This window comes from Phaseolus vulgaris, chromosome 6, assembly GCF_000499845.2.
Source record: "Phaseolus vulgaris cultivar G19833 chromosome 6, P. vulgaris v2.0, whole genome shotgun sequence".
NCBI classification, from domain to species: Eukaryota; Viridiplantae; Streptophyta; class Magnoliopsida; order Fabales; family Fabaceae; genus Phaseolus; species Phaseolus vulgaris.
The window spans coordinates 1,519,733-1,535,344 of NC_023754.2; the positions used below are offsets into that span (position 1 = coordinate 1,519,733).

A 15,612-nucleotide genomic window follows, 5' to 3' on the forward strand; every position below is an offset into this window, starting at 1 on the left:
GAATTGATAACTTCGGTTCTAGTTTTGAGGGTTTGGAATGTTGAGCTTGTGTGTAGTTTGGATAGTTGATTAGAGATTGAGTTTGCTGGGATGGTGGTCTTGTGTGTATGATAGTTTGGACACGGACCTTGTTTGGTGACTTGGTTGCTATCACTGGCGAAGGTGCTTTTTTGTGATATGAATTCATGGGTTTTCTGTACTTGGCAAGGTTTTAATTGTAGTTGCAGTATTGAAATGGTTCAAATTTGCTGATTAATGCAGCTAGAATTGCTGATGTAATAATGGTTACAAAGACTTCCTAAAGCTTGATGTTGCAGCTGAACTACTTTTGGGGATAGGCATAGAAAACCTTTCTTGGTTATTAATTATCCATGTTTGTTAAAGTGGAGTTGTATGTAATGTAACTCTTAGAAATTTGTCTTATAGGGTGTAATTCAAACCCACAAATCGGTTTTGAAGTTGAAAGCTACCCAAGTTTTATAATACTTCTATGAACCATATCTCTACTTGATGTGGGAATAAACCACCATCGTTGAGAAGGTAATTAAGGCAACCCCTAAAAGTGCAACTAAGATGGGCTAAGGGTGATTACAATTTAGGAAACTTTTTGACACTTCCCCTCATAGACTTGTAGCTAAAGTGTAGAAAATGCTAGTGGACCCAACACCGGATTTAGGATAAACTCATCTTTTTAGAAATTGATATTTAGGGCTTAACTGGACTCACAAAATCAACTTTTTAGATGAAGACTGCCCAAGTTTATGAAACATAAGTCATTTCTTTTAGAAGATATGGCAAAATAAATCACTACCCTTGAGGTTGCAATTAAGGAAACCCTAAAAGAAGCCAAACTAGGTGGGCTAGGAGTGGCAGCAATTAAGGTGACTTCCAACAGTAACTTAGTTTTGACTTGGTGTTTCCCCACAGATTGACTTTGCTACGTGTTTACACTAGAGGAAATGGTGTCCACTTGTTATTCAACTAGGTTTTAGGCGCATGCCAAGATGTTGATATTCTTTCCTTTTGGTTATCCTTGGAAGTTTAAATAAAATTAGAGGTCTTCTAACTTTCTATTTAATTTAAGTTGTAACAGATTTTGTCTGATAACATGAATGAAACATCTATTACTGAAACAATAACTATTTTAGCGGATGTTGCCTACGAGTGGATCGTGTAGGTTAAATTCACTCAAGCTTTTGGATGCCTAACAAACTTCATTATATATATATATATATATATATATATATATCAATCTTTTGAATATTTTTCAATAAACTAAAAATTTCAATATATACCACCACTAACTTCTTTCTTTTCATTTCTTTGACAGATCAAAATGGTAGCTATGTGTTTTTGGCGTCCAGGTAATACTACCTTGTTTGCAATATACTCCTGATTGCATTACTTTTCAATCTCCAACAAATTGACTATGACGATCTTTTCATTTTTTTCTGCAGTTCAGGAGGTTTGACTTTCTTCTAAAAAACTTGGTTATGCAATGTTTTTGTTTGATATTCTTATTAAACATATGGACAGTATATACTAAAATCAGAAGGATAATGATGTATGTTGGCTCATTTTTGCTTCTATTTAAGCAGGTCTTGCTGTTGGGGCTATTGCTGGAATAGTTGTTGGAGTTGTGGCAGTTCTTCTTCTATTAGGAGTTTTTATATATTTTAGAAGATTCCGGAAGAAGATACAGAAGGATGAACTTCCACGAGATTCTAGTGCACTCTTTGCTCAACATGGGAAGGGTATTGCTCTTTCAACTTATTCTCCTTGCAACACCTCCCTCTATCCCTTTAGATAGACTCAATAATACAATGCTGGAAAGTACAACTGAATTACCAGTTAGTCCTATTTCATATTAAGATCTAACTTAAATAACATCTTTTCCCTTTATCTGTAGATTACATATCTCAGTTGTAGTAAAATCCTTGTAGAAAAAATTAACTGTTTGACCACATCCCTTGGAATATTGTATTTCCATCAGTGTTTTTTTATTTTGTTAGTAGAAAATAGCGTGAAATATACAGGAGTCTTAAAACATTAAAGAATCTGGAGTTTTTCTTCCATTTAATGAGCTTATGTGCATCTATATAAATGAGTTGAGTGCTATAATTGTTATAAATGGTTTCTTTTAAATTTCAAAACAGATACTGTGACCCTCTTCCTCTTGACTTGCACAACAATATCAGCAACAACCTTACGTAGATCAAATGATGCCATTATGTTTTACGAAATTCCATTTTTTCAGAAAATACATTTATTTTGACTATTCCTTTTAAATTACTTTTACCACTGGATCCTCTTTTTGTTCTCTCCTGACATGGGGGACCACATCTTGGAATCTATTACGCTCTTTTCAACTTTGATTTTCTCCCAAGTACATATGTTCCTAATCTCTTTTCTTGTTCCAATCATCCAACTCAAGATCTCTGCTAATCCTACCCTTTTGCTCTTGTTGGAGCCCTGTCCATCATTCAGTTCCTGTAGCTCTTGTATGTCTTAAAATATTGACCTAAATGATTTGATGCTTTATTTTTCAGATGAAGCTTCTCGTAGTAGTGCGAATGAAACTTTAGGACCTGGTGGTCCTGCCGCCATCACAGGCATAAAAGTGGACAAATCGGTGAAATTCACATATGAGGAACTGGCAACTGCCACAGATAACTTTAGTTTGGCTAATAAAATTGGTCAAGGAGGTTTTGGGTCAGTCTATTATGCGGAGCTGAGGGGAGAGGTTAGTAATCACATTTATAACTGCCTATCATTGGAAGCTTTTCATCAGTTTCACTCTGATATTTATTTTAGGGGTTTGTCATAATTGTTTTATCGGTGTTTTATATTTCTTAACTGATTGTCAGTCGAATGAAGATAAATTGAAATAGAAGATTGGAGAATAACTTTATAGATACCATGTTACATTTTTTCTAATATGGTAAGCTATTATACAATATGACCAAAACATTGAATGAAAAGAAAAGACTGGCTGAAAAGTTTGATAATTAATGATTCATCACAATTGGGATCAGTATATTTTTCTTGCCATATTGGGACTGAAGATTACAATGCATGGTCTATCCTGAATCCTTTATTGGGCCACCTACTATATTATCCATGCTTCAGGCCCTATAGTATTGGATGCAAAGGGGTGTATTATTAGGAAAAATTCAAGTCCCTCATTAACTAGAGATTGTGCCTGAAAATTGTATATAACTACGGGTAGACTCAAGTCTATGAGCTTGGTTTTGGGATTGAGTTAGGCTCAAACCCAAATTTTAAGGTTAAGTGAATGCCACTTTTTGATATTTGGTATTTTGAGATGCATTGTTTTTTTGTTGACATCCTTTCTTTTTGAATTTTTTATACTGATTTTTATTAAAAGACTTGAACAACTAAACTATTTGATCACTAGTTATCATACTGTTTTCTCTGTTTCACCAAATTAGTTTATACTTCCTTGCTTGAAATTTGAAACTATTGCATGATATTTATTATGTATCTCCTTTGTTTTGAATTGCAGCATGATGCATTTAAGTCGTTGAACAAAGTTATATTATTTATATAATGCTTTATAATGCTACATGATCTAACGGAGTATGTTAGTTCTTAAGAGCCATTCTTCTTGTTTGTTTTGAATCAATATACTCATTATTTAAGCTAATGAATTTTGTCCATGCAGAAAGCTGCAATCAAGAAGATGGATATGCAAGCAACAAAAGAATTTCACGCTGAATTGAATGTCTTGACACGTGTTCATCATTTAAACTTGGTACTAATCCTTTAAAACCTTAAGCATTTTAAGTATTACTACTGTATTCCAATTGAATTGCATATGAGCAGGTGGAGAGTTATTCTGAGGGGATTGCAAGTGATTTCATTGACAGGATCTAGCATTAGCTTGGCATATATACTTTGGGTTTGAATTTAGTCATCTTGAGTACAAGTAGCATTTATTAAATTTGAAAAGAGTGGACTTCTATCATCTTTTGTTTCTCTTTGTAATTGTGTCCATCTTGGGAACTGATTTAGATTCCCATGCCTGTTTAATTTGCTTTCATTTTTTTTCTTAGCCGTAATATTTGTTTCTCTAGCGATGTTTTGTCATGATATATATGGAGGTTTTATTTGCTTAGTAAAAGTTTTTAAAGTAGTTCTCTTTGGAATTCAGATTGTATTGCCTGACTTTTTCCTTCTCTCTTTCCTTTCTTTTCAATATGCTTTCATTTCCATTTTTTTCCTTAGCCTTAATATTTGTTTCATTTGTGATGTTCTGTCATAATAATAATATAAGGAGGTTTTGTGTTTAATAAAACTTTTTTTACAGTAGTTCTCTCTGGACTCTAGATTACCTTGCCTCTACTTCTTGACTTTTTTCTTCTTCCTTTCCTTTCTTTTCAAGCTTTCCTCTGATCTTGCAAATTCTATTTGTGAGTCTCTTAATCTTGTTACTATCCAATTTTAGTTGTGAATTCAATTTGGTGCATACTCATTGCATGCTTCCATTAGCTGGAAAAAAAAATCTTTGAAGGACTTGAATAACATAATGAGTTTTGAATCAGTTAATGCTTATGAAGGCACTACTACATTGAGTTTGAATCTCAGTTTGTTATCTCACAAAGCTATTATTTGATTAAGGATTCAACATGGTCTATGCTAGATACTGATTCAGAATTAGGGCCAATTTTTATTTCAAATAGAATACCCTCAAAGGAGTATCAAAGTGATTGTGAATGTACAAAATAACTGAATCACCTCTCTATACTCCTGCTATTAGAGAGACCTTGCCTTTCCTTCCCAAAATCCATTCTCAAACCAAAGATTCTTCTCTGTCCTTTTCGCACTATTCCTATTTATGCCGTCATCACTTACTTTCTAAAAAACTATCTAACTATTACAAGTTACAACCATTTAAGATGTCATTTAAAGACATTGTTAAGTTTACCACATAAATAAGCCATTGATTCATCTCCATCTGTCTTCCACTTTTCCCTTGAAGAACATCACAACAGACAAATCAAAAGGGTGAATCTATGTTTTCTTTATATGTAGGGAGCGGAGTGGGCTTGAAATCTAAAAATTCAATTAAGCTTGTACACATAAGAGGATGAAACCAATATACAAGGCTAAACAGTTATCTTTGTTGACAAAATAAGTTCTGGTTTGATTAATCATTTGGTTCTATAATGGTGCCTACTTTTCAGTTGTCCCCTATACCCAATCTCTACGTTTTAGTCCCTATGTAATGTTTATGTTTGTCGTCAATTTTCTAGCAGTTTGAAACCTCCACAAAATGAAGGCATATAAGGACTAAACCATAAAAAGATTGCTTGTATAGTGTACTTAAACATAAATTTTTAAGTATAGAGACTAAAGAATTTGGTGAAGATATAGGGATCGAATGTTACTAAGCTAAACATATATTGCTGAAAGAACTTTTATTACATTCTTGATTGTTCCACTTATATGTTTTCTGTTCGTAGTATACACAAAGACCATGGGCATGCTTTATTATACATAAATTGTTCTTGCTGATAAAACAAATAAAAAAATAAAAAAATATACATAAATTCTTACATCTGCTTTAGGGAATGGCTTAAACTCTTAATCACTATGCAGGTGCGGTTGATTGGGTATAGCATGGAGGGCTCTCTTTTCCTTGTCTATGAATACATTGAAAATGGAAACCTAAGTCAACATCTGCGTGGTTCAGGTTGCATGACCCTTGGCTTAGATTTTATTTTTACCTTTGACGTGTTGAAATTGTCCCAAGTTGACAGTGAATTGATAATGGTGTGTTTAATTACCTAGGTAGTAGAGAACCACTGCCATGGGCTACTCGTGTGCAGATTGCTTTGGATTCTGCAAGAGGTCTTGAGTATATTCACGAGCATACAGTGCCTTTATATATTCATCGTGACATAAAGTCAGCAAATATATTAATAGACAAAAACTTCCGGGGCAAGGTTGAATGTTGAGATCTTATCTACTTTTATTATTTGGATCACTATGGGAGCTCATAAAATGCTCATATATGCAGGTTGCTGATTTTGGATTAACCAAACTTACAGAAGTTGGAAGTTCATCACTTCCCACAGGTCGCCTAGTTGGAACATTTGGATACATGCCACCAGAGTATGATAATATTCCTTTTTAACATTAGAGTGTTGATGTTCATATTGAGAATTTACTTTCCAAGTTCACATGCCAGTTTTATTTTCAAACATAGATTGAATGCTGCCATTGCAGTTGGCAACTATTTTATTTACATTTCCAGAACAGGAAAACAAGATCTCATGTGGTTAATTTTGCAACAAATCTTGATGTAGTTGTTGTTCTGGAAAGTTTCACTGATTATGCACCAAAACTCCGTTTGAAATCATTTTTTTATTAAGGTTAACTAATATGACCGAGAACACCTTTTTTTTTAACTAAACTGAAATTAAACTAAAATCTTGAAGTTGATTTTTTGTGCATATCATATAATATAGTATTAAGTCTCGTGTCCTGTTCTATATAAGGCGTTGAGTTTTAGATTCTAGCAAGTGCATGTACTTTTGTTTACTTATGCGAGTTAGAAAAATGGAGTGAAGATTTTGAGGAAATAGAGGGGATCTAATTCATTTTGGCATACTAGCTGCATGCATTAGTGCTCTATAGCTATTACACGACTCTTCACATAACACCCTAAGTCATCATAATGTCAATGACCCTTCAAACATTTAGTGGTTACATAAGAATAATGTCCCTTCAAACATTTAGGGGTTACATAAGAATAATGTCCCTTCAAACATTTAGTGGTTAAATAAGAATAATGTCCCTTAATACATGTTAGTTTACAAACCCTTCATTATCTCACAACCCTTTGATTACAATGCCTTTTGTTTGAAGGTATGCTCAATATGGGGATGTTTCTCCCAAAGTAGACGTGTATGCTTTTGGAGTTGTTCTTTATGAACTTATTTCGGCTAAGGAAGCAATTGTCAAGACAAACGATTCTGCTGTCGACTCAAAGGGCCTAGTAGCTCTGGTCAGTGTTGATTTCTCGAAAAGGTTTTTTATTATTGTAGTCATTCATTGCTAATATTAAGAAAATCATCATCATGCTTCTCCGTCAATCTAAATTATGAAATTAACTTTCTCAATTTTATTATGTAATGCAGTTTGATGGAGTTTTTGGTCAGCCGGATCCCACTGAAGATCTCTGCAAACTAGTTGATCCAAGGCTTGGGGATAACTACCCAATTGATTCTGTCCGCAAGGTAAGAAATTTGTGGGAGTAAACCCTTTGAACGTTTGTTTTCGTGATTTCAACATTAATCAACCAAGGTATGGTCACTATTTCGGCTTGCAGATGGCACAACTAGCCAAAGCATGCACACAAGACAATCCGCAACTCCGTCCAAGTATGAGATCTATTGTGGTAGCGTTGATGACACTTTCTTCAACTACAGACGAGTGGGATGTTGGTTCTTTCTATGAAAATCAAAATCTTGTGAATCTAATGTCAGGAAGATAGGATGATACTAGATCAATTGTTTTGTATTTACAATTATACATTTTAGACCAATTTTAGGCAACACAATTGGTGAAGCAGATGATGTGTGTAAAATGGATGTAGCATTCATGATTTTGTACATTTTTAGTTGTAAGGTCAGAACTCACTAGAAAGGGTGGAGAGTTTATGTTCAAATTGAAACTGGTATGATGATCTCTTTCCCTCACTGTTTTTCTTCACGACAAAGAACACATACACTACCTCACTCCACCCTAAAATCACTTCCAACTATAACTTCACACTCATAGTCTCAAAAGATGATGATGGTAGAGGATAAAAAAAAACTGGAGAACCTTTTCATTATTCTCTAAAAGCATACAAGACCTATATATAACTCTGATTCTAACCAATGTACTAAACAACATAATTATTAAATTCTGTTTATTTATTTTTATTACAATAGGTATTACAAGTTATCCCACTACTAGAAAATTGTTCGTGCCGGTTGACTGAGAAAGCCTTCGTGCGTGACTCTAACTTGCGATCAAGGACTCATTCGTCTTCAACTCAGATCTCCGCCTTGCGCCGTCGTGAATACCTGAAATGAAGTGAGCAAAGGGCGCCCTCGCAGGCGTTTGCACTCAGATGATCAAGTCAGCAAAGCAAGAAACATCAAAACCTCCGTATCGGAGAACCGTAACGGAATCGTAACTAACTTTCCTCTCTCTCTAACCACTCGTGTGTAAACTGAGTAAAATGTGCAACTAAAAAACGTACCTTACTAAGCTTTCAGAGAAGCTTATATACCTTGATGTTTCAGTGCTTACTGCCACGTGTCCCTCTGACTTAACCGTGATTCCACGTGGAAGGCCTTACAACGCTGTAACCCAACTTAGGGAAACTCCAACGTGTAAGTCTTCCTTCCCTGGAGTGCATCTGGTGCGAGGGGTGACTACTTGGGGCCAACTCATGTGCCTAGCTTCTAGTCACTCGCCCTGGGAGTGTATCTGCCTTCCTCTCGTACCATGCACATGGTTCACCCCTGGACGTGGCCCTCTCTTGGGTCGTATCTGTTCCAGGGATTCTCCAGAGGTGGCGTGGGTACTTCACGAGTCAGGTTACTCCCTGCTAGTACTGGGGATATGGCCTTGAAGTCACCTTTCTTCTTCCCTCATCACTGTTCTGTGGTACTGTGGTCAACGCCCGATGTTCTGTGGTACCTTTGACCTTGACTTTGACTTTGGTCAACGCCCGATGACGTGTCGGTACACAAGCCCCCCAGTCTTAAGCTGACACTTGTTTTCAGCAAAAAGACTAAGGCCTCGCCCTACCATCCACGTGGCATTTCTGATGACGTGACATTCTCTGCGCTGAGGATGTGACACTTTAAGTTACGCTTTAATCTCTTGACACGTGGCCCAATCTTACGGCCACAACTTAGCGCCCCTTGCGCTCCTCAAGTTAACGTTATACCTTTCGAAAACGCGCGCTCCAAACCACTGTTTCATTCACTCTTCTCATTCCCTCTACTGTTCATCTTCCCAAGCTTTCTCTGCAATCTTCGTTCTCTTCTTCGCACTTCCAATCTCCACCAAACCAGATACTCAAAAGGTATGATTTTTCTCCTTCGATGGCTCTTCCCTTTAACTTTTGAACTGATATAACTGCTTGGGCCTGTTTATTTCCTTTGCATTCGCGTTCTTCTTCCTCATTTCTCTGTTTCTCCCTTTCTGAACTTCTCGCGTGGGTAGGGGTTTTCTTAGGGTTTCTTTCCCCCTTTCCGCCTTAACCCCCATTTGTTGAACCTTTTTCCTTCTTCATTCTTCAGCTCTTTCAATGGCGCGTACTAAAACGATGGCCAATCCTCCACCCCAAAGGTCAACTATAGGGCCCTTTACTCCTGGGCCCCCAACGAGCTGCTCTCTGAGTGGTCTAGCCTGACCACCATGAAGGATTGGAGGGATCATATTAACGGATCAAGCGTCTATCAGCATCGCGCCTTTGCTAGGAGGCACGACGAGGATATAGCCGTGATTCCCTGTACTCCACGCGAGCCTATCTGTGGGGATGAGAGGTCCAACAACGGAGTTCCATTCTTCTACTTTTACCAGACTGTATTCAAGCGCATTGGGATGCGCTTACCCTTTTCGGGGTTCAAAAGGGAACTGCTCACGGAGATCAACGTCGCCCCAGCCCAGCTACACCCCAACAGCTGGTCTTTCGTCAAGGCGTTCGACATCTTGTGCGGATACTTTGGCCAGCCACCCTCAGTCGATATCTTTCTTCATTTCTTTGAGGTGAAGAAGCAGGGGAAGAGCTTATGGGTGAGCCTGAGCAGCATCACTGGGAGGGTTATCCTCTCCCTATTCCAGCAATCGTACAAAGGCTGGAAAGGGAAATTCTTCAAGGTGTGCTGCTCCGAGTACGACCGTGCTGCCTTGGACGGCTTTCCCCTATACTGGGTGGAAGAGGTTAAGCTGACAAAGCCTAAATCCTTAGACGAGCTACCCTCGACTGATCGAGAGGTTTGCCAAATCCTGGCCAGTGTGGGGGTACTCGACACCTCCATCCTGATAAGCCGTGAGTATGATGCTGAGGGCCTCACCCGCTACATAAGTATGAGAACTACCTTCTTTAACTATTTACTTTCTGCTTCTGCTTGCTTTGGCTTTGCGCGTGAATTATCTATTCTTCTTATGTAGTAACTTAGTTTGTGCCTAACCCCTACTGGTGCAGATTCAAAGATGGACAAACAAAGGAGATGGAAGCTCGCTCAGGCTTTTGAAGTCCAAAGGCGAGGCTTCGTCAAAAGGGGTTGGGGATTCCCTACCTCCAACCTCTGAAACTGCTCTTACTTCCCCAAACCTTCACCCCAACACCCACCTACGACAGCATCTCCTCCAGATTTTCCTTCTCCAAACCACCCCCCAAGCTCGCGACCTCCCATAGCAGCCATGCCTCTTGCACTGGCTGAATCTTTTGCTGTACCAGCCCCCCTTGGACAAGGAAAAGGGGTGGTGGTGGTTCCTTCAGAAGACGAGGAAGACTCCGGTGAAGGGCAAGTCTTCAAGAGAAGGAGGATCGCTCAAGCTCCCCCTCAGGTGGTCACCTCCGCCTCTTCTTCTTCCCATGGGGCTGAGTCACTTAGGGAGCACCCCCCAAGCGCCACCTCACCTCCGCAACCAATGGCCTTGGAGGGCGGGGTTGAGTCTGAACCTTCTCAACCTGCACCTGCACCAGAGCTCCCCCTGCCAATCCAAGAAACTCTGAGGGGTACCTGGAGAAAATGTCTCCAAGCAGCCAAACTGAAGGGCCCAAGAAGGAAGGCATGAATTACTGTATGGACGCCTTCATTGCCTGTGCCAATAGCTGGCGTGCCCAAGCTAAAACCAAAGCGGTCGAAACCTCTGCTCGTCAAGCTTTGGAGAAGGAGAACGCCTCACTGAAAGAGGAGAAAAAAAGCTGGGAGCGCCAGGAGGAGGCCTATAAGGTTTCATTGAAGGTGGCACAGAAGGCCAAAGAGGAGGCTAGCAAACGTCTACATGAGGCGGGGCAAGCCCATGCTGAACTTCTTAGCCAGATCGTGCCCCTCCGCGTTAAAGTTGTGGAGCTTGAAGGCGAGGTGGAGACTTCTAAGCTACAACAGAAGAAGCTTGAAGCCCACTGCGTCGATCGGGAGTAGAAACTGGGAAAAGCTGAGGCAGCCCTTGAGGCCAAAACCAACGATTGCAACTTGCTAACTGGTGAAAACACAACTTTGCAGGCCAAAGTTCAGGAGCTGGTTGCTGCTTTAGCGGTCAAAGACCAAGGGATGACCTCTCAAGCTGAGAACTTCAAGGTTGCAGAGGAAAGACTAGTGCAAGAAGCCGCGACGGGGTTCGCCGATGGGTTTGCTGAGGCCCTGGTCCAAGTAGCTTGTGCGAACCCTGACATCAAGTCAGCAAAGCAAGAAACATCAACACCTCCTTATCGGAGAACCGTAATGGAATCCTAACTAACTTTGCTCTCTCTCTAACCACTCGTGTGTAAACTGAGTAAAATGTGCAACTGAAAAACGTACCTTACTAAGCTTTCAGAGAAGCTTATATACCTTGATGTTTCAGTGCTTACTGCCACGTGTCCCTCTGACTTAACCGTGATTCCACGTGGAAGGCCTTACAACGCTGTAACCCAACTTAGGGAAACTCCAACGTGTAAGTCTTCCTTCCCTGGAGTGCATCTGGCGCGAGGGGTGACTACCTGGGGCCAACTCATGCGCCCAGCTTCTAGTCACTCGCCCTGGGAGTGTATCTGCCTTCCTCTTGTACCATGCACATGGTTCACCCCTGGGCGTGGCCCTCTCTTGGGTCGTATCTGTCCCAGGGATTCTCCAGAGGTGGCGTGGGTACTTCACGAGTCAGGTTACTCCCTGCTAGTACTGGGGATATGGCCTTGGAGCCACCTTTCTTCTTCTCTCATCACTGTTCTGTGGTACCGGGGCCCGAGGCCTCCTCGTCCATACCGTGGCCTCTGAGCGTGTCGTCCCCTCCACGGTCTTTCCTACCCGTGGGTATCGGGGGATGATAGCATCGACACCTGAGTTTGTCGACGCCTATCATGGCGATGCCTCTACCTGGCAACACCCAAACCTAGCGATGCCCACACCTGGCGACGCCCAAACTGGTCAACCTGTTGACTTTCTCCCTTGGGCCCCATATGGTGGGTCTCACCATATGTTTGACTTTGACCTTGACTTTGACTTTGGTCAACGCCCGATGACGAGTCAGTACAAAAATCATTAAATAAAAACTAATTTTACAGATAAAAAGTAATTAGTCACTATATTAACAAAATTAAATATTATTTTAAAGATTAAAAAAATTATTGGTATATAAAATAGTTTTTAAATTTATAAACTAGTTTATAATTAATATCTAATTAGTTACTGTTCTTGCCGGTTGACTTGTTCGTCGATTGACTCTGATGACAAGCTCTATCTCCGTTTGTTTCTTCACGAATCCGTCCTATCTCTGGCTGCTCTAAAACGTAGCTCTGTTGAAACAGAGGGGCCCTACCTGTTGATTGCACTCCAACGATCAAGTCAGTACAGGGCTTATAGAATTTAAAAAGTAATAAGTTTTAGTCTTAGAAACAACGTACCTTAACCTGGGGTCTCAAGCCCCTTTTATAGCTTAACTCTTGTAATAGTTGTACCGACCAGTCCTCGGACGTTGTTGACTGCTAGTAAACGTGGGGCCACGTAAGCTGGGTCCCACGAGCGGTATGCCTAGAGTGCCTCGCAAATGGTACGCCCAGAGGGTCTAGGAGTGGTCAGACATCGGTCATCAGGATGTGCTGACGTGTCCTCGGTGTTTCCTAGCCCAGTACTGACTTGAGCGTCGGAGTGCAAACGACCTCTAGGGCGCCTTTGTCTTTGCATTTTCAGGTGTTTGATCGAAGAAAGGCACGAACGAAGGCAGAGATAATTGGGCGTGTCATCGTCGTAGACATACAAAAGCAATCGAGTCAACCGGTAGGAACATTTGGCGCCCACCGTGGGGCACAATTTAAAACACTGTCCCATTCATAAGAACTGAGAAGATCCATAAGATGAGAAACACGAGGCAAGGATCTGTTGCACCAAATGGGGGCGAAAGCCTCACCCTGCAACAGATCATGGAAACGATGCAGGCCCTCCAAGAAACGGTGGCTGCAACAAGAGCGGATCAAGAACGCATCCAGATTGATCTGGCTGCGTCGCTAGAAAGGAATGAAGAATTGCAAAGAACCAATGAAGAATTGCGCAGGGGGTTGCAGAATCAGGTAGGGGAACGTGAGGTGGAAGATCAAGAACCTGCGACACCACCCAGGGATTTCCCAATGCCATTCTCACAAGCGATCATGGATGCCGTGACACCAGCCACGTTCGTGGGGCCCAAAGCCACCTTCACAGGTGTAGAGGACCCAGAGGCTCATCTCACGGCCTTCCATACGCAGATGATGTTGGTTGGGGGCTCCGAAGCGGTGCGATGCAAGCTGTTTATGAGCACGCTGATGCGCACAACGATGGATTGGTTCATCAGCCTCCCTGATGGCCACGTGACGTCGTTCGCACAAATTTCTAAGTTGTTCAGAGAGCAATACATCACAAATCGGGCTCCCCCACCTATTTCTTACGATCTTTTCGACGTAAGACGGTATCAGGGAGAGTCCCTGAAGGAGTTCCTCAATCGTTTTGGGGGCACAGGTGGTGAAGCTGAACACCAAGGACGAGAACATGATGGTACACGCGTTCAGGAAGGGGATCGTGCCGAGACCCTTCAGTGAATCGCTCATTAGGAACCGCCCCAAAACTTTTGGTGAGATCAGGCGTCGAGCGGTGGCCCATATTGTCGCACAAGGAGAGGTCAACGAGAAGTGCACATGCGTTGTCCCCTCGCGCCCGCGAGCACCAAGTCGACATCAGCCCTTGAGGGTGCATGAGGCAACGACGGAGAAGAGGGCCCCAACAAAGCAGCAACCCTACGAACCCAGGAAGCCCCAGACCAGGGAAGCTCGACAGACGTGATGTTCTGGACGACCTTCATCAAGGTACAGTTGTCCCCTGATCAACTGAGGCCTTATACTGGCTGTTTGTACGACTTTGCGGGAGACCAGGTGGAGGTGCGTGGGCACTTAGAGTTGAGGACCACCTTCACAGATGGTGTCGCGTCTCGCATAGAGAACATCAGGTACCTCGTCGTCAATGCCCCCTCCGCTTACAACATACTGTTGGGTAGACCTACGCTGAACAGGCTGAAGGCGTCGACGAGGCACATGAAAATGAAGCTGCCTGACTTGGGAGGAAAGGTTATTACCATCAAGTCAGACCAGAAGGAGGCTAAGAGGTGCTACGAGAATAGCCTCAAGACAAAGAGAGGGGTGTTCATGGTCACCACGCGAGCACCCAGCAAAGAAGGGATCGCCCACGCAGAGATCGCCTAGGAAAGGCGACCCAAAGCAGTAGGAGACGTCCTAGAGAGGGAGATTGGAGGCAAGACGTTCAAACTTGGAAAATCACTAGGCCAAGCAGCACAGGACCAGATTGTCGAGGTCATAGCACGACATCTAGATGCCTTCACATGGTTCGCCTCGGACATGCTAGGCATAGACCCCAGACTTCCTGTGCCATCGCCTCCCCATGGACCCTTTGGTCAGGCCTGTCTGCCAGAGAAGAAGGAAGTTCAACGAGGAGAGGCGGCAGGTCATAAAAGAAGAGACAAAGAAGCTGCTGAGCGTTGGCCACATCCAGTACCCTGAGTGGTTGGCAAACATGGTCTTGGTGAAGAAGGCCAACGGGAAGTGGAGGATGTGTGTTGACTTCACGGACCTCAACAAAGCTTGCCCGAAGGACTCTTACCCTCTACCAAGCATCGACGCCTTGGTGGACAGTGCCTCGGGCTGCAAGATGCTCGACAACGTTCATGACAGAGCTGTCTTGCTATTGTTACACAGTGATGCCCTGTGGGCTGAAGAATGCAGGCGTCACCTACCAAAGGCTGATGGAAAGAGTGCTCGCACCCATGACAGGGCGAAACATGCAAACCTATGTGGACGACATGGTGGTGACCTCACAAGTGAAAGATCAGCATGTGGCTGATTTAGAAGAGCTATTTACGCAATAGCTAAGTACAGACTGAAGTTGAACCTTGAGAAGTGCGTGTTCAGGGTGGAAGCAGGTAAATTCTTGGGTTCTTACTCACCAAGCATGGGATAGAGGCGAACCCCGAGAAGTGCGCTGCAATCCTCGCGATGAGAAGCCCAGGGCGGATGGCCGCTCTGTCTAGATTTGTATCAGCTGGAGAGGACAAGGGTCACCCTTACTTCTAGTGTTTGAGGAGGAACAACAGGTTCATCTGGACTAGGGAGTGCGAATAGGCGTTCCTCAAGCTGAAGGAGTACCTGGCCAGTTCCCCAGTGTTATGCAAGCCACAACTGAGTACTCCGCTCCGCCTGTACTTCGCTATGACGGAGCAGACGATCAGTTCGGTCCTTGTGCAGGAGCAGGACCAAGTGCAGAAGCCTATATATTTTGTGAGCAAAGTATTGCAAGGGCCTGAGGTAAGATACCAGGCCCTAGAGAAGGCAACCCT

At 42.2% G+C, this 15,612-nt stretch overlaps 1 protein-coding gene across 2 annotated transcripts in view; it reads left to right on the forward strand.

The window, feature by feature from the left end:
* Positions 1-7,727, forward strand: part of LOC137830922 (lysM domain receptor-like kinase 3) — a 9,079-nt gene extending 1,352 nt beyond the window's left edge. Inside the window, exons 2-12 of one of the 2 annotated variants that reach the window (XM_068638335.1) lie at positions 1,331-1,364; positions 1,458-1,465; positions 1,599-1,754; positions 2,550-2,743; positions 3,686-3,775; positions 5,623-5,716; positions 5,815-5,969; positions 6,044-6,138; positions 6,895-7,056; positions 7,167-7,265; positions 7,358-7,727. In XM_068638335.1, the coding sequence (XP_068494436.1) occupies positions 1,331-1,364; positions 1,458-1,465; positions 1,599-1,754; positions 2,550-2,743; positions 3,686-3,775; positions 5,623-5,716; positions 5,815-5,969; positions 6,044-6,138; positions 6,895-7,056; positions 7,167-7,218 (1,040 nt within the window). In that variant the 3' untranslated portion in view covers positions 7,219-7,265; positions 7,358-7,727. The remainder of the gene's footprint in view (positions 1-1,330; positions 1,365-1,457; positions 1,466-1,598; positions 1,755-2,549; positions 2,744-3,685; positions 3,776-5,622; positions 5,717-5,814; positions 5,970-6,043; positions 6,139-6,894; positions 7,057-7,166; positions 7,266-7,357) is intronic. The other variant, XM_068638334.1, reaches the window with a different exon arrangement.
* Positions 7,728-15,612: the final 7,885 nt, after the last annotated feature.